This window comes from Gopherus evgoodei, chromosome 3 (genome assembly GCF_007399415.2).
Source record: "Gopherus evgoodei ecotype Sinaloan lineage chromosome 3, rGopEvg1_v1.p, whole genome shotgun sequence".
In the NCBI taxonomy this organism is placed as follows: Eukaryota; Metazoa; Chordata; order Testudines; family Testudinidae; genus Gopherus; species Gopherus evgoodei.
The window spans coordinates 570,731-595,101 of NC_044324.1; the positions used below are offsets into that span (position 1 = coordinate 570,731).

The 24,371-nt window shown below is 41.0% G+C and overlaps 2 protein-coding genes across 10 annotated transcripts in view; one reads left to right on the forward strand and one right to left on the reverse strand.

Moving 5' to 3' along the window:
* The window catches only part of CBX5 (chromobox 5), a 56,535-nt gene that overhangs the window by 5,471 nt on the left and 26,693 nt on the right, over positions 1-24,371 (forward strand). The window lies entirely within an intron of this gene.
* On the reverse strand, positions 507-22,527 carry LOC115647700 (tigger transposable element-derived protein 1-like). Of its 7 annotated transcripts, none has more exons than XM_030554410.1 (5): positions 22,198-22,527; positions 18,641-20,730; positions 11,494-11,651; positions 2,357-2,395; positions 507-1,410 (listed from the first exon to the last, which is right to left on the reverse strand). In XM_030554410.1, the coding sequence occupies exon 2, from the start codon at positions 20,473-20,475 to the stop codon at positions 18,703-18,705; it is 1,773 nt and encodes a 590-aa protein (XP_030410270.1). In that variant the 5' UTR covers positions 20,476-20,730; positions 22,198-22,527; the 3' UTR covers positions 507-1,410; positions 2,357-2,395; positions 11,494-11,651; positions 18,641-18,702. The 7 variants fall into 7 exon arrangements, with proteins under 7 accessions (XP_030410270.1, XP_030410267.1, XP_030410268.1 ...); XM_030554407.1 differs by having other exon boundaries at positions 2,321-2,395; XM_030554408.1 differs by lacking the exon at positions 11,494-11,651.

Sequence of the window (24,371 nt, forward strand, 5' to 3'; positions counted from 1 at the left end):
TCTGTACCTAGCTTTCATTCTCTTAATATAGGTTTAACCATCTTCTATAATGCTTCCGTGTCAATCAGCTCTCAGCAAGATGGCTGCCACCAGCTTGAGTTTCAGAAATGGCAATTTTTACTTCAGATTTAAACCCAGTTGATGATCAGTCAGAGCAGTAATTTTGGGGAAGGGGCTAGGATCTTTGAACTCAGAAAGGAGACATACTTCTCCAGTTGATCTCCTAATCCTAATAGCATTTGTTTGTATATGTTGTAGTTACTGTTCACGTAAAATGAGAGAGTATCTCCATGAAGCAGTCATACATTTTAGTTTCAACATGTTGGAAGTGGGGCTACTTTTGTGCATCAGGGCTCTTTAGAATAAAGCAGCTACTTTAGAAATGTATAGATACACAGCTGCCCCAGTATAACGTGACCCTATATAACACAAATTTGGATATAACGCGGTAAAGCAGCGCTCCAGGGGGCGGGGCTGCACTCTCCGGTGGATCAAAGCAAGTTCGATATAACACAGTTTTACCTATACCATGGTAAGATTTTTTGGCTCCTGAGGACAGCGTTATATCAGGGTAGAGGTATAATTCTGATTTTTATATTTAGCATGCTGTTTATCCAGAGGGAACTATAATGGATATTGCAACAACATGCACTCATCTATATAGAGCTGGTGTCGTTACCATATGCAGCAAGTATTTCTTTACCAGACACACACTTGGATGTTTTTCATTGCTTGTAACTAAGGGCAAAGTTAGAAGTCTTCATGAGTGGAGAAATTATGATAGAAATAAAGTTCTGGCCCTTATCTTGTACCAACTACTCTCAAAATCTGCATTACTGCAATGTTAAATTTTACATTAAGGGAGTTTTAGTACTGCAAATGCAACCAGGTTTGCCTGACAAATGTAACACCATTTCATTTGTAGTGCAGATGGGACCTTACCAGTGTCCCCTTCAAGGCAGGGACTCTTAATGTTCTGGTCCAACGTATTGACCCCCTGTTCTAACTGGGTCTCCTGGCATGGTTATACTTGGCTGGAACGATCCTTAATATGAAGCCCTTTCATTGTGTTACTAGAGCAAGTTGAGTGAGGAGCGAGCTTGAGAAGAAGAGAATTTTCTCTCAGCCAGGGCAATACTGTTGAGTGTAGCTCCCCCATTAAAAACTTGTAGCTGGAAGAGCAACCACTGCTCCTTCGCTTCCCGCACAGGAGCCTTTTGAGCCATTGGATCTGTGGAAGTAGGAATACAATAGTCCTCTTGTGCTCTGGTCCCAGTGTATTTAGGCTCATTGCCTCAGAACGTAGAGCTTGCAGAGGCAATGTAGAATGGTTTCTCCAGCTGTGCATCAAATTATTGGGACTTTCTGTGTAAATGTCAACCCGGAGTAGATAGATGCTGTTTGCAAATGCTGAAAAGCATAGAAAAATAGAAGATTAGGGTTGGAAGAGACCTCAGGAGGTCATTTAGTCCAACCCCCTGCTGAAAGCAGGACCAACCCCAACTAAATCACCCAGCTAGGGCTTTGTCAAGCCGGGCCTTAAAAACCTCTAAAGATGGAGATTCCACCACCTCCCTAGGTAACCCATTCCAGTGCTTCACCACCCTCCTCGTGAAATAGTTTTTCCTAAGGGTATGGCTACACTTGACATTTCAAAGCGCTGCCATGGCAGCGCTTTGAAGTGTGAGTGTGGTTGGAGCGCCAGCGCTGGGGCTGCATGTAAACCACATCCCTTACGGGTGTAGCTTGCAGCGCTGGGAGCTGCGCTCCCAGCGCTGCGGCACTGATTACACTGAGGCTTTACAGCGCTGTATCATGCAGCGCTCGGGGTGTTTTTTCACACCCCTGAGCGCGTAAGTTGCAGCGCTGTAAAGCGCCAGTGTAGCCGTGGCCTAATATCCAACCTAGACCTCCCCCACTGCAACTTGAGAACAATGCTCCTTGTTCTATCATCTGCCACCACTGAAAGCAGCCTAGCTCCATCCTCTTTGGAACCCCTCTTCAGGGAGTTGAAGGCTGCTGTCAAATCTGCCCTCACTCTTCTCTTCTGCAGACTAAATAAACCCAATTCCCTCAGCATAATTCCCAGTTCCTTAAGCATAATTAAAATGCTTCAGCCAAACAGAAGCAAGAAAGGTAGGCCCTTGCTATTTTGTCCTTTCACTTAAAAATACGGCCTCATTCTTTGCCATCCCATTTACTTAAAAAAAGACATGAACCACACAGCCAAATCTTTTAAACTGGCAACCCTATTAAACCGATATCTAAAAACCAAACTAAGCAGGAGCAAGGTAACTTTTTTTTTAATGCTGCTCCTTACCCCACTCTCCACGTTTCAGAATACAGTACCACCAACCTGGCTCTCAATTTTGCCAAAACAGAGTCCTCAGGAGTCCTAAAACAATAGAAATGTTTTCGTGATTTTTAAACAATAATTATTCTACTGGAAACAAGTGATTGGGATACAAACATTGTGTAAGAGTGTTATTTCAATATAGCAGCACTCTAGAAGCTAAAAGGAAAATTGGCCAGCCCACACCCCTCCAAAACTGACTTCCTGGATTTTTATTGTTCAACCTGAAAGAACAAAAAGTAGAGTGAGTTTTTACAATCTTTCAGTTCTAACAAATCTAATACTTGATAAAATTATGATAAAGTGCATTCCATTTATAAGAATTGATGAAATAAGAATCAACCGCATATAGTGATCAAAACCAGTGAGACAAATAAGAACATAAAATACTCCACTTGTAAGAATAAACTGCTTATAAGAATCAAATCATCCAGGATTCGTATAAAAGGAGTGCACTGTATTTATATCTCCAAAACTTATACCTTTCAAATGAAACCTGACATGCTGAATTAGTTCACAGATGAGATGTTTTTGCTAACTTGACCAGTTCAAATAATTAATCATGGTTAACTATATTTTAAATTGTCCTATTAAGACTTTAGAGTTAAGACACCATTGAGATAAACTGGCAGATTTATCTCCGATGACTGGCGGATAGCTAATGTAATGCTGAATTTTAAAAAGATTTCTGGGTGATCCTGGAAATTACAGGCCAGTAAGCCCAAGTTCAGTACCAAGCAAATAGTTCTGCTCTTTACTAGTTTCATCCTATCAGACACATATATGCACACAATATGTTGGGGAAGAGACAACATGGCTTTTATAAAGTAAAATCATGCTTCACCAATCTATTAGAATTATTCAAAGGTGTCAGCAAACATGTGGACCAGGATGACTCAGTAGATATAGTATACTTGGACCTTCAGAAAGCCTTTGACAAAGTTTTCTCACCAAAGGCTCTTAAGCCAAGTAAGCAGTTATGGGATAAGAGGGAAGGTCCTCTCATGGATCAGTAACTGATTAAAAAATAAGGAATAAAAGGTCAGTTTTCACAGTGGAGAGAGGTAAATAGCAGTGAAGCCCAGGACCTGAGTTGGAACAGGTGCGATTCAACATATTCTTAAATGATCTGGAAAAAGAGGTAAACAGTGAAATGGCAAAGTTTGTGGAGGATACAAAATTACCCAAGATAGTTAAATCCAAACCTGACTGTGAACAGTTACAAAGGGATCTCTCAGAACTGGGTGACTAGGCTAGAAAATGGTAGATGAAATTCAGTGTTAATAAATGCAAAGTGATTCACATTGGAAAATAATCCCAACTATACATACAGAATAATGGGATCTAAATTAGCTCTTACCCATTGAAGAAAGAGATCTTGGAGTCATTGTGGATTGTTCTCTGAAAACATCCGCTCAATGTGCAGCGGCATCAAAACAGAATGTTAAGAACCATGAGAAAAGGGATAGATAACAGAGGAGGCAACAAATTATTAGGAGCATGGAACAGCTTTCATGTGAGGAGAGATTAAAAAGACTGGGACAGTTCAGCTTAGAAAAGATCCAACTGAGGGCAAGTCTACATTACAGCGCTGCATTGGTGCAGCTGTGCTGTTGTAGCGTGTCTCGTGAAGATGTGCTATGCCAACGGGAGAGTGATCTCCCATTGTCATAGTTACTTCACCTTGGTGAGAAGTGTAAGCTGTGTCGGCTGGAGAGCATTTTCTGTTGACATAGAGCCAATGTGAACCGGACAGCGCAAAAGTCACATCACTCGTGGCAGGGGCAGGGATGGGGTTTTTCACTTCCCTGAGCAACATAAGTTAAATCGACTTAAGCAGTAGTGTAGATCTGCCCTAAGGGAGGTTATGCTAGAGGTCTATATAATCATGAAAGTGTTCACGCAGAGCACTGCCAACCTGTGGAATTTATCGGGGGTGTTGTGAAGACTGGGTGAAAAAAAGAATTAATTAAATTCATGGAGGATAAATCCATCAGTGACTATTAGGCAGGATGGTCAGGGACATAACTTTATGCTCTGGGTGTCTCAATCTCTGACTGCCAGAAGCTGGGACTGGACAACAGGGGGTGGACTGATAAATTGCCCTGTTCTGTTCATTCCTTCTGAAGCACCTGGCAGCGGCCACTGCCAGAAGACAGGATACTCGACTAGATGGATTACTGGTCTGACCCAATGTGGCGGAGAATTCACTCCACAGAGTTGTTGTATGCCTTATCAAACTCTTTGCATTGAGTTACATTTAGGAGTATTTTAGCAACCAGAAAGGTTAGGAAATGTAACTGCCACTTCAATTCAATTAATTACAGTTTAAATGCTGCAGTTTATATTGGGAAAGCAGCAAAGAATCCTTTGGCACCTTATAGACTAACAGACGTTTTGGAGCATGAGCTTTCGTGGGTGAATACCCACTTCGTCAGATGCATTTAGTGGGAATTTCCAGGGGCAGGCAAGCTAGAGATAATGAGGTAGTTCAATCAGGGAGGATGAGGCCCTGTTCTAGCAGTTGAGGTGTGAAAACCAAGGGAGGAGAAACTGGTTTTGTAATTGGCAAGCCATTCACAGTCTTTGTTTAATCCTGAGCTGATGGTGTCAAATTTGCAGATGAACTGAAGCTCAGCAGTTTCTCTTTGAAGTCTGGTCCTGAAGCTTTTTTGCTGCAGGATGGCCACCTTAAGGTCTGCTATAGTGTGGCCAGGAAGGTTGAAGTGTTCTCTTACAGGTTTTTGTATATTGCCATTCCTAATATCTGATTTGTGTCCATTTTCCTTTTCCGTAGCGACTTTCCAGTTTGGCCGATGTACATAGCAGAGGGGCATTGCTGGCATATGATAGCATATATTACATTGGTGGAGGTGCAGGTGAATGAACCGGTGATGGTTTAGCTGATCTGGTTAGGTCCTGTGAAGGTGTCGCTGGTGTAGATATGTGGGCAGAGTCGGCATCGAGGTTTGTTGCATGGATTGGTTCCTGAGCTAGAGTTACTATGGTGCAGTGTGCAGTTGCTGGTGAGAATATGTTTCAGGTTGGCAGGTTGCCTGTGGGCAAGGACTGGCCTGCCACCCAAGGCCTGTGAAAGTGTGGGATCATTGTCCAGGATGGGTTGTAGATCCCTGATGATGCATTGGAGAGGTTTTAGCTGGGGACTGTATGTGATGGCCAGTGGAGTCCTGTTGGTTTCTTTCTTGGGTTTGTCTTGCAGTAGGAAGCTTCTGGATACACGTCTGGCTTTGTTGATCTGTTTCCTTATTTCCTCGTGCGGGTATTGTAGTTTTGAGAATGCTTGGTGGAGATTTTGTAGGTGTTGGTCTTTGTCTGAGGTTAGGGTTAGGGAAAGCTTCTGTCTGCATGGAGACCCTAGGCTGTGTTTATATTAACCTTTTTCCATCTAATACTTGCCAGTGTTGGCAAGCTACTGTACATTTAGGGCAGTCTTTGCTCCAAAAGCTTTGCCAGCATAGCTATACTGACAAAGCCTTTAGGCCTAGTGGAGAAGCAGCTTACACTGACAAAAGGAGTTGTTTTTCTATTATTGTTGTTTATTATTTGTATTAGTGTAACACCTAGGAGCCACCTCCTTGAACACATTAGCTATACTGGTGAAAGACTCTTTTGCTGGTGTAAGCAGTGCCTACATAGAGGATTTTACTGGCATAGCTATGTTGATTAGTGATGTGATTTTTTTTCCCCCCCAAACTCTCCTAGCTGACATAGCTATGCCAGCAAAACAGAGGCCTGGTCTACACTTAAAACTTAGGTTGATCTAGCTACATCACTTGGGGGTGAAAAATTCACACTCCTGAGAGACATACTTAAGCTGACCTAAGCCCTGGTATAGACACTGCAAAATTGACTGAAGAATTCTTCCATTGACCGAGCTACCTCCAGTCTGCACTACAGTGGTACAACGGCATTACTGCAACTGTGCCGCTATAGTGCTTGTCGTGTAGGGATACCCTTAATAACATAGACCAGGCCTTAAGCACTGTTGTCTAACCCAACACAAAGTAAGTTTTAGATGACTTGGGATTGGTCTTGCCTAGGCTTTAAACGTGTGTTAGAAAGCACTCACTTGACATGCTCTACCATTCAATTGTAGACAACGCAGAGTTGACTTTTACAGTGCTAAACTGAAGCCTAGGGTCCCCTCAGCAACGGAGACTTTAACTCAAACAGGTTGACATGTATTAGAGGCATGCTACCTTGACCACGCTAGGCTCTTAACACACGTTAGCTTAACATCTTCAAATCCTAGTACATGTGTACAGTGCCTGGCCCAGTGAGGCATTAATCCTTGACTGGGGTTTCAAGGTGCTAGCAATACCAATAATAAAGGTATGATCAAGGGATGGTAGAGGTTATTGGGGGCTAAATTTTGACCCTGATGTAAGAAGGTGCAACTCTGTCAACATCAGTGGAGTTGCATCTGCTTATTCTGGAGCTAAATTTGGCTCCATAGCTGTATCTGTGGGAACTTTAAATGTTTTTGTTAGTGGAACACCTGTTTGCAGCTATTGTTGAGTCTCTTCAGAATTAACAGAACCTTACTACAACTTGCTGGAACCTGCTTGCTTTCAGCAGTATATACTACGTTTAAATGCAAAACATTTTTTACTAATGAGACGTTTAAGGTTGGTTGCACAATTAAAAGGCCAGGAAATGTAAACATGAACTTTCCATCAGGAACGTTAACTTTTGTTGCATTGTGCATTCTGTACATTTTATACAGGTGAGCAAAATATTAACCTACACGCTAAACCTGAAACAGGACTATAAAATACATTTGTGCAATGTTAATGTTGTTAACACTTTAACTCTTGCATTTCCTGACTTAATATTGTGACAATTACAACCATAATGTTGTTGTAACATAGTTTTACACATTTGATTTCCATTAAAAAAAAAAAAGAAGAAAGCAGAAAGGGAAGACGGGGAGAAGAACAGAATTAATCTGGAAAAGTTTGTTGAATCTTTGAATTCAGTAGGGCCCTGATTCTACAATCCCATACTCCGACAAATTGTCCCATAGGCCATGCCAAGTAATGTGGTGTTTTTCTATGAAGTTAAATTCAGACATTCTTAAAGATATTAATCTGTATCTGCTGCACCATTGAGGGTATGTTGACATAACTTAGGTTGACATAATTTTGTAATATCAACATATAGCCACCACAATAATTAAATCACTTTTGCATGTCCACATTATGCTCCTTGTGTTGGCAGTGTATCCCCTCACCAGGAGCGTTTACATTGATTTAACTGTCAGTTTTGGGCATTGTGGGATGGCTTCTAAAAGCCAGTAACAGTTGATGTAAGCAGCCAGTGTCTGTACTGACACTGGATTGATCGAACAATGTTGACCTAAGCACTACACCTCTTGTGGAGGTGGAATTAAGTCGGCATAGTGGGCGAGTTACATTGGCAGGAGCAATATTTTAGCATAGACGCTTACAGAGTTAGGTTGCCGTAAGCTTCCTTGTGTCTACCTGACTCTGTAGTGTAGACCAGGGCTAAGGGGGATTTTCAATGGAGTTAAACTACTCAGTTGAGCTAATTTCATTGTGTGTAAAGCCATAGACACTGGCTTTATGGTTAGCATGACCAGCTAATACCTGTTTAAGCAGGGCTGCCTGCTCTTGTCCACAGTAAGGGCAGAATCGTATTTAAGATTGTGTTAACTTGTTTTCAAATACAGTGCATTTTCTGAGCGTAGCCAAGACCTATAAGCAAGGGTTTGCAGGATCAAGGCCCTATTGCACAGAAATGCGAGTTCATTTATCTCCTAGGTTATCTCTAGATTAGGAAAACAGGTGCTTTTTAAAAATCAAATTAGAAAAATCCTAGGCTATGCCTTGAACCTTGTCTAGATTAGGAGGTGTTGGGTAATAACACATTTGCTCATCCCTGGTCTGAACGGCACTTTTCAGAGTATGGCCTGTAGGCCGGATTCGGCGCAGCCGTTTAATCCGACCCTTGAGCTCCTACTGGGGTCGGGGCCTGGGGCTTGCCCAACTCCGGTGCTCCAGCCAGGGAGCAGGGTTGGGGACCGCTCCACGCAGCTCTCGGAAGAAACGGCCTGGACCCACTCTGGCTCCTATGCATAGGGGCAACTGGGGGACAGGCATGAGACAAGCAGTAGGACTTCCTCAAATTACATCTTGCTTCCTGTCCAAGAGCTGTGGTTGAAGTTGAACATATCCTTTAGAAAAACATCTAATCTTTGATTTTAAAATTTCTAGCACTGGAGAATCCACCACGACTTTTGGTAAATTATTCCAGTTGTTAATTACTCTGTGTGTTAAAAGTGTGTGCCTTATCTCTAGTTAGAATGTGCTTAGTTTCAACATTCAGACATTGAATTTTGTTACACCTTTGTCTGCTAGATTGAGGAGCACTTTACTACAAATGGGTAGTTACAGACTGTGATAAAGTCATGCTTTAACCTTCTTTTTGTTAAACTAAATAGATTGAGCTCATTGAGTCTCTCACTGTAACGCATTCTCCAATCCTTCAATCATTCTTGTGGCTCTTCTCTGAAACCTCTGCAATTTATCATCATCTTTCTTGACGTGTGGAAACCAGAACTGGACGCAGGATTCTAATAGCCAAATATAGAGGTAATAAAACCTCCCTACTCCAAGTCAGTCTTCTGTTGATACATCCAAGAATTGCATTAGCGTTTTTAAGCACAGAATTGTACTGAAAGCTTATGTTCAGCAGATTATCCACCATGACTCCCAGGTCATTTTCCTCTTTGCTGTTTCCCAGGTTAGAGTCCCCCATTCTGTAAAGATAGCCTGCGTTTCTAGACTTTAGTTCCTAAGCCTGTGTTGTGTGTACCTTACATTTGGCCTTATTGAAACACACACTGATTGATGTGCCCACCTTACCAAGTAATCCAGATAGCTCTGTTAGTGATCTGTCCTCTTGGTTATTTACAGCTCCCCTAATCTTTGTGTCATCTGCAACTCTATCGGTAATGAGATGTTATCTCTTCAGGTCATTGATAAAAGATTAAATAACATATGGCCAAGGACTGATCCATTCAGGACCCTAGTACAATTAATCATGTTATCTTCCTTTAATTCTTTGTTAATCGAGTCCTGTATCAGTCATAAGAATGGCCATACTGGCTCAGACAAGTGGTTCATCCAGGCCAGTATCCTGCCTTCCCACAGTAGTCAATACTAAATGCTTGCAGTGGTTCTCAAACTGTTGGTCATGACCCTGTTTTAATGAGGTCGCCAGGGTTGGTGTTAGACTTCCTGGAGCCCAGGGCCAAAGGCGCAGCCTCACCAGCCAGGGGCCAAAGCTGAAGCCTGAGGGCTTCAGCCCTGGCAGTGGGGATCAGGTTACAGGCCCCCTGTCTGGAGCTGAAGTCCTTGGGCTTTAGCCCCCCAACCCGGGGTGATGGGACTCAGGCTTTGGCCCCACCAGCTGGGGCGGCAGGGCTCAGGTGGGCTCAGGCTTCGGTCCCCCTTCTGGGGTCATGTAGTAATTTTTGTTGTCAGAAAGGGGTTGCAGTGCAGTAAAGTTGGAGAACTGATATGAGGGAATGAACGTTACAGAGCAATTATCAAATGATCCATTGCCTGTCGTCGAGTCCCAAAGTAAGCAATTTGTCAGCCTCCTCAACTAATGAATCTGTGTTACAGTGTAACAGTTTAAAAGAGGATGCAGGTGAAACCACAGTATTACTTGATCCCTATGGCGGTGATAGTTGGCATGGAGAACATCTGTCTAATGGAAATTCCCACTGAAAAACTTAATGGAAGACTCTGATTAGACGGCTTAAAGAACTATTTATTTAATTAGTATGAACTTTTGCCTAGTTGATGGAAAAATAACAGTGTCAGAGGCTTAGGGGAAACCAGTTGCATCCCTGACTATCTTGCCTGATAGCCATTGATGGACCTATCCTCCAGGAACTTATCTAATTATTTTTTGAACCCTGTTATAGTGTTGGCCTTCACAAAATCCTCTGGCAACAAGTTCCAAAGGTTGTCTGTGCTTTGTGTGAAGAAGTACTTCCTTTTGTTTGTTTTAAATCTGCTGTCTATATAATTTCATTGGGTGACCCCTGGTTCTTGTGTTATGTGAAAGAGAAAATAACATTTCCTTATGCACTTTCCCCACACCATTTGTAATTTTATAGACCTCTATCATGTCCCTCCTAAATTGTCTCTTTCTAAGTTGAACAGTCCCAGTCTTTTTAATCTCTCCTCATATGGAAGGTGTTCCATACCCTTAATCATTTTTGTTGCCCTTCTCTGTATCTTTTCCATTTATAATGTCTTTTTTGAGATGGGGTGACCAGAACAGCACTCAGTATTCAAGGCGTGGACGTGCCATGGATTTATATAGTGGCATTATTATATTTATTGTCTTATCTATCCCTTTCCTAATGGTTCCTAACATTGTTAGCTTTTTTGACGGCCACGGCACACTGAGCTGATGTTTTCAGAGAACACTCCACCATTATTCCAAATTCTCATAGACTCATGGACTTTAAGGTCAGGAGGGACCATCAGAATCATCTAGTCTGACCTTCTGCACACTGCAAGCCACAGAACCTCATCCACCCACTTGTGTAACAGATCTCTAATAGCTAATTTAGAACCTATTCTTCTTTATGTATAGTTGGGATTATGTTTTCCAATGTGCATTACTTTGCATTTATCAACATTGAATTTCATCTGCCATTTTGTTGCCCAGTCACTCAGTTTTGTGACATCCTTTTGTAACTCTTCACAATCAGCTTTGGATTTAACTTTCTTGGGTAATTTTTTATCTTCTGCAACTTTGCCATTGCACTGTTTACCCCTTTTTCCATATCATTTATGAATATGTTGAACAGCACTGGTCCCAGTACAGATCCTTGGGGGACACTGCTGTTTACTTTTCTACATTCTGAAATCTGACCATTTATTCCTACCCTTTGTTTCCTATCTTTTAATCAGTTATGATCTATGAGAGCACTTTCCCTCTTATTCCATGACTGCTTACTTGGCTTAAGAGCCTTTGATAAGAGACCTTGTCGAAGGCTTTCTGAAATTCTGAAGTTGGTGTCACATTAGCTATCCTCCAGTCTTCTGGTACATAATGTTAAATAGTTTACATACCACAATTAGTAGTTCTGCAGTGTCATACTTGATTTTCATTAGAACTACTGGGTGAATGCCCTCTGGTCCTAGTGACTTCTTCCTGTTTCATTTATCAGTTTGCCCCAGAGCCTCCTTTATTGACACCTCAATCTGGGACAATTCCTCAAATTGATAATCTAAAAATAATGGGTCAGTCATTTCATTATTTTGCCCTGGATGGATATCAGACTGACAGGCCTATAATTACTATTGTGACGAGTTGTATCACAGAAAACCCTTTGGGAACTGCCACCTGATGTGCCAAGACTACTTTTGTCCCTGCTTTCCCTGCCAGCTTGGGACTCCAGCACCGTCTTGTTGAGCCAGACAGGCCAGTCTGCTCCGACACACTGAACCATGTGCCCCAAAGCTGCAGACTTAACTGAAAGCAACTTAAGAAGTATTCCTGTCTTTAACACTCAGATGCCCAACTCCCAGTGGGGTCTAAACCCCATATAAATCTGTTTTACCCTGTATAAAGTTCGCCCTCTACAACACTGATAGAGAGTTATGCACAGCTGTTTTTCCCCTCCCCTCAGGTATTAATACATACTCTGGGTTAATTAATAACTAAAAAGTGATTTTATTAAATATAAAAAGTAGAATTTAAGTGGTTCCAAGTAATAACAGACAGGACAAAGTGAATTACCAAGCAAAATAAAATGTATGCAACTCTAAACCTAATAGAGTAAGGATATTGAATACAGATAACATCTCACCCTCAGAGATGTTTCAATAAGCTTCTGTCACAGACTGAACACTTCCCTAGTCTGGGCACAATCCTTTGCCCTGGTACAGTCCTTGTTCCATCTCAGGTGGTAGCTAGGGGATTTCTCATGATTGCAACCTCTTTTGTTCTGTTCCATCCACTTTTATATATCTTTTGCAAAAGGCGGGAATCCTTTGTCCCTCTCTGGGTTCCCACCCCTCCTTCTCAATGGAAAAGTACCAGGTTAAAGATGGATTCCAGTTCAGGTGTCATGATCACTTGTCACTGTAAGACTTCATTATCCACTTGCCAATACCCACGTATACACAGGAAGACGTACGTGAAACAGAGCCATCTATAGTCAATTGTCCTGGGTAATGGGAGCCATCAAGATTCCAAACCACCATTAATGGCCCACACTTTGCATAATTACAGTAGTCCCTCAGAGTTATATTTCATATTTCTAGTTTCAGATACAAGAGTGATACATTTATGCAAATAGGATGACCACACTCAGTAGATTATAAGCTTTGTAATTATACCTTACAAGAGACCTTTTGCATGAAGCATATTTTAGTTACATTATGTTTACATTCATCAGCATAGTTTTATAAAATCATATAGAGTGCAATGTCACAACTATGTTGTCCTGTTTTACCCTTCTTAAATATTGGCACATTAGGTTTCTTCCAGGCTGATGGAATTTCTTCAGTGCTCCAAGACATATTTAAAAAATCGACATTTAACAGTCCAGCTAGCTCCTCGGCCAGTTCTTTTAAAACTCTTAGATGTAAGTTATCCAGACATGCCGATATAAAAAATATTAATTTTAGTAGCTGCTGATTAACATCCTCCTTAGTTACTTTTGGAACTGAAAGTATTTCATCATTATGATATGTATATATCATCTGGCTTGTTCCTAAATACAGATCAGAATTATATTTATAGTACACTTCATTATTATTGACAACTTGATATTTATTTTGACTAGCAAACATGAATTAAAACTACAACTTGCCACATTTACAGTAGGGTTTCTTAATACATTTTAAAAAATACACCTCTTTTCTAGTGCAGGCATGGCTTACGATGCAGGCTAAGAGGTCTGAATTAGCCTGTCACGTTTTAGGTCAGAGGAGAGGCTAGGCTAAAACACAGCCAGCTAACATGGCTTCAAACATACTTAGACTGTATCTTAATGGAGCTTTTCAATTGTGTTACCTTAACTTGATTAAAAAACACACCTTTTTTACCTGTCAAGAACGGGACTTTAGGCTACTTTCTAGATTATGACAGGACTAGCTAACATGATTGTGAAGATTTAAGCTGTGTCTGCACTGGATGCTAAATAGTGTTTGAAATCATGTTAGATAAGGCTGGTTACCTAAGTCCATTTTAAAAAGCACCCCCCTCCTCCGCTAGTGTAGTCCAGGCCTTAGTAAAATAATTTCCAGCAACTTTTGTTAAATCAAAAATATTTTTCAAGCCAAGTAGAGGCTCTCGTTCTCAGCAAGAACCACATCTTTGCCAAGTTTTAAATTGAACATGATTTTGCTATAGTTTTTATGTATTATTTTAAGGTGGTATTACAATGGGAAAAGTGATTTTTGTCTCTACTAAAAAGAACAGAAGTACTTGTGGCCCCTTAGAAACTAATACATTTATTTGAGCATAAGCTCAAATGTAACCCACGAAAGCTTATGCTCAAATAAATTTTTGTTAGTCTCTAAGGTGCCACAAGTACTCCTGTTCTTTTTGCGGATACATATTAACACGGCTGCTACTCTGAAATTTGTCTCTACCATATCTCATACTGCTGAAGGGACTCTGGCCACTTTTCAGCAAATTTCCTTTGGGCAGAGACCAAGCACAGAAAACTTCAGTGAATATTTTTATGAAGTTGTAAGTAGGGGAAAACAGAGTTATAGTGGAAAATGTTTTGCAGCATTGATAATTATAGTGTCTGCTAGTCCGAGTTAGAATAACTGCAATCTTTGCTCTGGCTTCCCCTGAAAAACATTTCCATCATTCTGTGCTGGTACAGCTCCATATGAGGAAGCAATAGTGAGAACGCTATTGTAAAAAAGATGCTGTCGGCTGTTGCATTTTAACCAACATGTTGTCTAGTCTTGTTCATTGTAGTAGCTAAAATGCAGGTGGCTGCTTTGCACTAGTGCTCCTACTGTTGCTTCTGCCATGGGGAGTTGTCATGGAGTCCCTGGGTGATGCTCTGGAACTGCTCCCCACAAAGCCAGTCAGGACTTTGGGGAGCCTCCACTCCCTCGGAGTAGACTGTCTTCAGGGCAAGAAGCTCACTCAGCTTCACCTCCTGGGTCTCTCCTAGGAGCATTCAGCATATGCCCCTCCGTGCGCTTCCCACAGCGAGTCCGCCCAGGCGGGGTCCTGGGGAAGCCACCGGGTCCTGCACCCCCACTTTGCAGTCAGACGTGACTCTTAGCCAGCGAGTAAAACAGAGGTTTATTTAGATGACAGGAACACAGTCCAAAACAGGGCTTGCAGGTACAGACAACAGGACCCCCTTTAGTTAGGTCCATCTGGGGCCCCAGGGAGGCCACAGCCCTGTCAGGAGGCCCGAGCCTGGTTGGGCTCCCCCTCCATTTCCCAGCCAGCTTTCAAAACTGCCAACCCCCCTCCAGCCCCTCCTCTCTGGGCTTTGTCTCTTTCCCAGATCAGGAGGTCACCTGATCTCTTTGTTCTCCCACACCTTTAGCATCCCCTTGCAGGGGGGAAGGGCCCGGCCATTAGTTGCCAGGCGACACAGGGTCGGCCATAACTGAGGCACCTGCACAGTATTCAGAGAGAACATTAAAAACAGTCCCACTTTGTCACAGGAGCTGACCTGATGTTTGAGAAATGACAGGAAGATATTTTGGTGGAAGAAGGCCTAGTATAAACAGTGGCCCTGGGGCCTGAGCTACATACAATTATTGTACCAGTTTTAACAATTTTGGCTAGGAGTGTGATTTTTTTTCCTTCTGAAATAGATCAGTACGGATCCTACTGTAGACCCGTTGTGCTTGTTTAAAGGTGCCGCATGCTGCCAAAGGAGAATATTCATACTGGTATAACTGCATCTACTTTGGGGAGCTGTAACACTTCAACTGGAGTGGTATAATTCATGTGTGTAGACAAGGCCTGGTATTCGTAGTCATAAGCAGTAAAATGGCACTATAAAAAATGTGAATTCACCTTATTTATCTCAATTTAGTGGAAATGGCAAGGTCTGGTTGTTCCCATTTGGAAGTTAATGCTTATGGAAGAGTCACACATCTTGATTCACTAAAATGGGGCTGTAACTCATTTAATGTGCACGTCACTGTGAACTTGTAAAACTCTGACATGCATATTTAACGCAAAATGTTAAGGTTTTAGATGCAGGTGGGGCTTGGTGGTTGCTGTCATAGTGATGCTGTGTTCTTGCACTACTCTTGCCATGGGAAGAAGGCTCTATCTGTGGGTTAGTGTTCAAGGCCCCACCTACACTGGGAAAAAGCATTTTTTAACGTGTTACCTAACATGTTAAATACACCTCTTTTCCTAGGGCAGACAAGGATTTAGGGCTGGACTGTATTAGGTGTTTGAACCTCATTAGGATTCAGCACCTTGCAAGATGAGATCTACCGTGTTTTAATGTTTTGCCTAGCTTTGTTTCTTTGTTCAGCATATTTTACCTGTGTTGCTGAGAACACCTTAGAACATTAGCATTGAAAGAATTTTCAAAAGCGATGTCTTTGTGGCAAAAAAAGATGTTTTTATATCAAGACGGCTAAAATCCTAGTGGGGATAAGGAACTGTAGTTTTTATCTTGATATTAAAAGTACACCTTTTTGCAGTGAAGACTTAGGATCTTCCATTGATGCAGATTTTCCTTTTCATTTAGTTAGTTTGGACAATTAAAATAGATGAATTGGTTTTATTTTCTGGTTCTCCTGCCCTAGCCCAATGCTGTTGGTTCTTGGGTTGCACACATTGTGAGAGAATGTTTGTGTTAAATATTTCTATTAATGGATTTTGTAAAATGTTTTTTATCCAGAACCTATATTTGGACTCAAAATACCCCTGCAAGAGGGAAATAACCATATATGTTTGCTGATTCAGGGTTGGTGATTAACTGCGGAATACAATATAGGAAGAACAAAATGTATTACCTTTCTCTAAATCAGTGGTTCTCAACCAGGGGTACGTGTACCGTTGGGGGTATGCAGAGGTCTTCCAGGAAGTACATCTACTCATCTAGATATGTGCCTAGTTTTACAATAGGCTATATAAAAAGCACTAGCGAAGTCTGTACAAACTAAAATTTCATAGGTAATGATTTGTTTAGATTGCTCTGTATACTATACACTGAAATGTAAGTACAATATTTATATTCCGATTGATTTATTTTATAATTATAAGATAAAAATGAGCAAGTAAGCAGTTTTTCAATAATAGTCTGCTGTGACACCTGGTGTATTTTTATGTCCGATTTTATAAGTTTTTAAGTGAGGTGAAACTTGAGGATACACAAGACAAATCAGACTCTTGAAAGGGGTACAGTAATCTGGAAAGACTGAGAGCTACTGCTCTAAATGAACTATCTCTTATAGCCTTGTAGATCTGAAATGGGAACTTCCAATTTCTGTAAAAGTAGCCTTCTCTTGTATGAAACTGGCTTCTTTTAGTGTCATTTAAATAACAATATATCTGTACACTGAGCACACTTTTATGATATTGTGACACAATAACTCACAATTAAATGTTAACAGAGATACTTCAGAGGGCCTGCAAGGTTCAATAACTCTGTGGTTTGTTTTGCCTATAATCGACCATTATATTTTCACAAGCTCTTATATTGCTACAGAGAGAAATTGCTTTGGATTGTAATGGATGGTTAAGAAGCTGCCAAGGATACCTTGTTGTATCGGGCAGAAACAGTTCAATACTATTTTTGTTTTATCTATCTAAGTTCTAGGCCAGGGGTTCTCAAACTGAGGGTCTGGACCCCTCAGGGGATCGTGAGGTTATTACATGAGGAATCGCGAGCTGTCAGCCTCCATCTCAAACCCCGCTTTGTCTCCAGCATTTATAGTAGTGTTAAATATATAAACAAGTGGTTTTTAATGTATAAGGGGGGTCGCACTCAGAGGCTTGCTGTGTGAAAGGGGTCACCAGTACAAAAGGCTGAGAAACCCCTGTTCTAGGCAATATAGCTTAAGTATAATTTGTATTTCAAATACACTGAAGTGATAGCAGGACACAATATTATACCATGCATTAAAGGGGCATAAACATTTGGAAGCGTCTCCTTAGAGAAGATTAAACTTTAGTCATAGTTGTATGAGCGCTCTCTACTCGTTGTTGTGAATCCCACACTAATAAACATCCATACTTTGATAGATGAACCTCCTGCTCAGTTTGCAGAGCTCTGAATTTGTGAATTATCCCTGTATCCTATCACTGCACGCAAGCTCCTTTGTCATAATAATCATAATAATAAAAATAAGAAGAAATTCTTGAGAGGCTTGATCCAGCTCCCATTAAAGTTAGTGTAATAATATGTTTCATTAACTTCATAGGGAATTGGATTCATTTCTAAATTAACATCTAGCGATTTCATGTGACTTTTTTTTTTTTTTTTAGATGAAGAGTCCGTATTGGAGTGATGGAAAACTTGGGAATTAAAAATTATTGACATTTGTGTAAGGGCATGGGTGGATAAATGTTAGCTTCCATGCTACAGATCCAGAAATTCAGAATTAACATTCTGAGAGAAATTAAGTAAAATGTTAAGAAACTTTAGGGTTAGTCTCATTCTGCAGAGGCTAGCAACGGGTCTGAAAGCATCGTGAATCTAGACCAGGAGTCTCCAACGTGGTGCCCGTGGGCGCTGGGGCATCTAAGTGCGCCCGCGTACTGGCCAACAGACAAGCATCCGCTGAAATGCCGTTGACAAGCAGTGTCATGCAGAGGCGTCGCTGCCAAAATGCTGCCAGACGAAAAAGGTTGGGACCACTGATCTAGACAAAAGTATAGGGTTGTTGGATTTTGATTATTCTTCTGGCTTGTAGATCTGATGAAGACATGTTAACTTTCTCAGAAGGATGTTAAATATGGTCTACTAAAGTTAGACATTTTTAAATCAGCATGTCCGGATAACTTGTATCCAAGAGTTTTAAAAGAGCTTCCTGTAGAGCTCAGTGGACTGTTAATTTTGATTTTCAATAAGTCTTGGAACATGGGGGAATTTCCAGAAGATTGCAAGAAAGCTAATGTTATGCCAGTACAGATGGGCCACGACTTACGCAATCATTCCATTCCGGAAAGCCTTGTGTAACCTGAATTTTATGTAAGTCTGAAACTTAATGTTGTGCAAACATAAAAAACAAACAATTACAACAAAAATATTGCATTTACCTTAATCCTGTTGTTATCCTGGCACGCTGAAGGCTGCATTTTGGTGGTGGATGACAGTGGGCTTAATCTGTAGATGAGGAAGGAGAGGAGGAGACAGACATTACATCATCGGGGTCATCAGAGGGGGCTTTGGAGGTGGAAGGCTGTGGAGGTGTGGACGTTGCAGGCCTTTCAATTTTCCTTACAAACTTATCAAGAGATGACTCAATGGTGGCCTTTTTCTTCTCTTCATATATCAGTCTGTAACAGGCCAGCGTTTCGTCAATGCCTCTGTTCACTTTCAAGAATCGTGAGGAATTGGGGTCCATCTTCTCAAACCTTGCCAGTGCAGAGTGAATCTCATGAAATGCAAGTGCTATCTCCTTGGTATTGAAGTGTCGTGGCTCTTCTGCTTCAGCTTCATCCTCAGCTTCAGTCTGTTCTTTTACTTTTGCTGCTTCTAATTCTATAAGATCCTCATTTGATAATTCAGCTCCATGGGATTCGATAAGCTCATCCACATCACCAACATCGATTTCCAGCCCAAGCTGCTCGGCAAGCTTCACAATTTCATCTGCCACCTCCTCATATGTTTCATCTTTTTCAAAAACTTTAAAGCTGTGTACAAACTGTGGGCACACTTTCTTCCATACGGCATTCAAACAAACTTGGGTAACCTCTGCCCAGGCCTTAGCAATATTTATGATGGCTTGGTAAATGTTATATGATTTCCAAAAATCACGTAAAGTCTTGCCAGACTCTCTGTCAGTTGCTTTTACTGCCTGTGCAAATGTTCTTCGTAGATAATAGGCTTTAAAATTAGCAATGACCCCCTGATCCATGGGCTGTAGGATCGAAGTTGTGTTAGGAGGTAGAAATACGACTTTTACATTAGGGTGAAAGTCGTCTAAATGTGCAGGATGTCCAGGAGCATTATCGACGATAAGCATAATCTTGAATGGGATGTCGTTTTCTCTGCAGAATTTTTCTACTTCAGGGATAAACAAATTTATAAACCAATCTTCGAAAAGTGCCATTGTGATCCAAGCCTTTCGATTTGAACGAAAGTGAACTGGAAGGGTAGCTTTGCTAATGCCTTTAAACGCATGGGGATTTTCTGAATGATAAACAAGCAACGGTTTCAATTTGCAATCTCCAGCTGCATTACCCCCAAGCAAAAGTGTTAGCCTGTCTTTCGCAGCCTTAAACCCTGGCATTGTCTTTTCCTCTTTTGAAATGTATGTTCTCTCTGGCATTTTTTTCCAAAACAATCCAGTTTCGTCGACATTAAAGATTTGCTGTGCTGTATAACCACATTCTTCTATAAGTTTTCGTAACACTTTGGGATACTTTTCAGCTGCTTTTGTATCAGTACTAGCAGCCTCATCGCTCACTTTTATATTGTGAAAATTTGCACGTTGTTTAAATCTATTAAACCACCCAGGACTAGCCATAAACTTTGCGTTAGGATCACTGTATTTCCCCTTTACACCTTCGAAAATACTTTTAGCCTTTGCTTGAATAATCATTAGGCTAAGCGGCACACATTTTTGAATCTGATCTTCCATCCACATTGTTAATAACGTTTCCATTTCATAGATAGCACCAGAACGCTGCTTCGTTATGACTGTTGATTTTAAAGGAGCAGAGGCTTTCACATGCTCTTTTATGCGTGCACTATCATTCAAAATACTTTTCACTGTTGAGGTAGCCAGATCGAGTTCACGAGCAATTGATGACAGGCTTTGTCCGCCTTCATACTTTTTCAATATTTTCATTTTCTGCTCTAAATCAATCTTCTTTCGCTTACGAACTGGTCCTGCACTCTTGCTATCACTTGGTTGCTTTCCAGACATGATTTGAATGAAATAATAGGGTGAAATAACAGAAATACAGTATCACTGAAAAGACACGAGACTGAGAGGCTGTGAGAGCGCAAAGCCTTTCCTTGTAGGAGATGCTACTGCTGTATTCCTCCGCACTACAGTACTTTGTGTTTCCGTACGCTATGCAATATTTTCCACAACCTGCAAATTTTATTTATGCCTTATGGATCTTTTTGCGTAAGGTCGAATTTGCGTAAGTTGGGTCTTGCATAACCCAGGGAGCATCTGTAATTAAAAAGGATAAACAGGATGACGCAGCTAATTATAGGCCTGTCCCTCTGACATCGATCCTGAGCAAGATAATGGAGTGACTAATACACCACTTAATTAATAAAGAATTAAGGGGCACTAATATAAATAATGCCAATCAACATGGATTAATGGAAAGTAAATCTTGTCAAACTAACTTGATAGCTTTTTTACCTAAGTTTACGAGTTTGATTGGTAGAAGTAACAGTATTGGTGTAATATACTTAGACTTCTGTAAGGCATGTGGCTTGGACATTTTTATTTAAAAAACAAAAAACCCTTGGAAAATATAAAATGAACATGGCGCACGTTAAATGGGTCTAAAGCTGGCTAACCGATAGGTCTCAAAATGTAACAATAAAGGGCTAATTGTCATTGAACAGGAGGGTGTGATGCTCTCCAAGGCTGTGAGGTACCGCGTTATCACCTGCTCGTAGTGTGCAGAAGCATGCTGTCTCTGCCAGCTGGGAGTCAGCTCCCCAACTCCACTGGCCATGGGCAACCCAAGCACTCCCCAGGCAGGCCCTGCTGTCTCGCTCTAGGTTAGCTATAAGCATGCTCCAACTTTCAAGCCTTTTATGCATCCCCCTGGAATGACCAGCCCTTAGACTGCTGGACATTCACAGAATTCACAGACCTGCTGCCCCCAAAGGAGCAGCATGTGCCAGTTTACAAATTTCACCTCAGGATCATCGCTCCATTTAACACACAGCATTTAAATATGTCTATAATGAAAACCAGTAAAAGTGTATTTAACGAAGAGTAGAAATTGAAATGATCGCAAGTAGAAATATTGGAAACAAATGGTTACATGTAAAATAAAAGCATAACTCACATTCTAGAACCTAACTTACTTAACTAGTTACCATTGTTACCCTGAGAACAGATTTAGGGTACCTCCAGAATAGTTAACCTATTACCTACACCTGGATTTACCAAGGGTTCCCTCAAGAGAGGTGAATTTAAATATCTCCTAAAAGGTTTTCCCCTTAAAACCACATACCTGTGCTCCTCAATCTGTTTTCCTCAGGTAAAAGTCTCCAGGGTGGCTAAGGAATTTCCCAGAGGACATGGATACAGCCTTCTGATAAATAAACTATTAACCTAAAACAGTATTTTGACCAAAACAAGGCACCTTTTTATTGGTGCAAATAACAATCCCTAATACAATAATAATATAAAACACAAATCCCTTGCAAGTTAGAGAGCACCCCAAACTGTAATAACATACAGTTTGAGACTATTCTAAGTGTCTGCGTCCTGCTTCAAGTGGCCAGTCTTCCGCAGGATACTGACAGCAGCTCTTAAATGTTCCTTAAATCTTACAGATATACATTCATTTTACACCTTCCACAGATTCATACACCTTTTATTAACCAAAGCAACCCGTATGTACACTAACACTATACTGTACTATGCTATGATTATAACTGACAGGCTTACTCTGTCTGTCTGCTGACTTTGCTGTCTTCTCCTCAGGTCTCGCTTTCCTTCCTCTGTGCCCCATTCGGTGTCTCTGCATTCCAGTGGCAGGGCAGGACTCCCTCTGGTCCTGCCCTGCTAATGCTGCTGCTTTACTGGCAGCTCCCAACCCTCCGGCTGCTCACTGACACACTGACTTTTTTATACTGTCATGTCAGAACTTTCTAGACACTTCTGCTAATATCTTCCTGTCAGATCATTCTTGCACATGACAACTGCCCACATTCCAAACTGCCAGGTCTGTTTTTAGTCTGCAACCCTTGATTACCTCAGTATTAGGCTCTACTGACCTTTCCCCTTCTTTGGTTTTCCTGCCAGTTCTACACAAAGCTCCCTGGGTTACGCAAATCCGCACTCAATGGAAATAGTTCCATAAGCTTTTTTGTTTTTTTTACTTAATTATCAGGTATACGTGGCTAACTTACGCAAAATTCGACTTACGCAAGGCGTTCCGGAATGAAATACTTGTGTAATTCGGGGAGCGTCTGTATTTTTATTGCTATGTGACCTGCAGCTTCTCATGGTGGAGTGACTCTTGCTTATTTAAAATGGAAGCCAGGGATACAAAATGGAGTCTGGGGAATTTCTCTGATATATCAGTCCCTTCCTTAATAGTTTGACTATATTTATATATCCAGCCATCACCTACTAGTGAGTTCAGTGGGTATTTGGCTTTGTCCAAAGTTGGCTCAAGTCTCTGTTTTTGAGACTGAGCCTATGTTTCTTTTCATTGGCACAGTACCTTACTTCCCCAATTCTGCCTCACTAGAAGAATGTAATCATTTCAGCTCTCTCCAACCGTTCAAGCTTTCCTTTAATTCAGTGTATTAAGATAAGCATCTCAGTCACCACCAGTATCTGAAGCATTAAGATCACTATAATAGATGCAAAATTGCTTGCATTCCTGTTTGTTTTATTTTAATTTCATTTCATTTGTAAAGTGACATACAATGATCATAACTGTGTGTATTGGCTCTTGCAACAAGTTCTTGCAAATATAATATTACACACATACAATTGTTTAAGTAAAACTAGGGTAAAACTGTTACATGACATATTTATGAGTTCCGTTTAGATAAACAAATGGTTGGCTGTAAATTTCTCATGTTAAATTTTAATACATGCTTTACAAGTTAATTTTAAATTTCTTTTAATAAACCCATTACAATTTCCAGCCTTTTTTTGAACTACACCTCTACCCCGTTATAACGTCACCCAATATAACACGGATTTGGATATAACGCGGTAAAGCAGGGCTCCGGAGGGGCGGGGCTGTGTGCTCCAGCAAATCAAATCAAATTCAATATAACGCGGTTTCATCTATAACGCAGTAAGATTTTTTGGCTCCCGAGGACAGCGTTATATCGAAGTAGAGGTGTATTGTAATTTAACAGACATTTTCTTGGTCCAACAACACACTACTGTAATAAATAATGTACAAACAATTTGTACAAAATGGAGTCTGGGGAATTCCTCTGGAATCTGTCATGTCTTGTAGTATTGTTCAGTGGTGTTTTTCAGCCAAGTGGGCCCTAATCCTTTTTTCATGAAACAAGTCACACTCTCAGCTTGTCTCCCTAGAGAAGGATCCTGTGTTTCTCCTTGCATTCTCCTGTTGTACCAGACTAGTTCTTTAATGTTTGACCTCAACAGGACACCTTCCTCCTGTGTGTTCCCTCCTGTAGATTTTTGTGATCTCTTGTCAACTTTGCTGTCTTGATTAGCTGGTGGCTTATATGTAAATAGACTTACAGTTACCAGCCAGGGAGATAAATGTCTACCGCCCCTTGCCTGAACAATTCCTGTTTATCATCTTCTAGTGGCTTGTCTTACCTTATGTATCTTAAGAACACAGTTTTCAGTGTAGATACATAACTTTTTAAATAATATCCTTACATACGTCTCAAAGTGATTATGATGACCAGCAGGCTATGGGCTCTCAGTAGAGACCTTACATGCCCTCCTTTGGCTAACTATTATGTAGATGAGAGACCCTGGGGATCCCTAAAAACCCCCATGGACTCCGTATACTCTCTGCCAGTTGGCACCAAGGGGTTCCTGGTCAGAATGTGTTTCTATCTGGGTCCCACAGGAATTGGTTCTTGGCCCTACCCTATGTAACATTTCTGTTAATG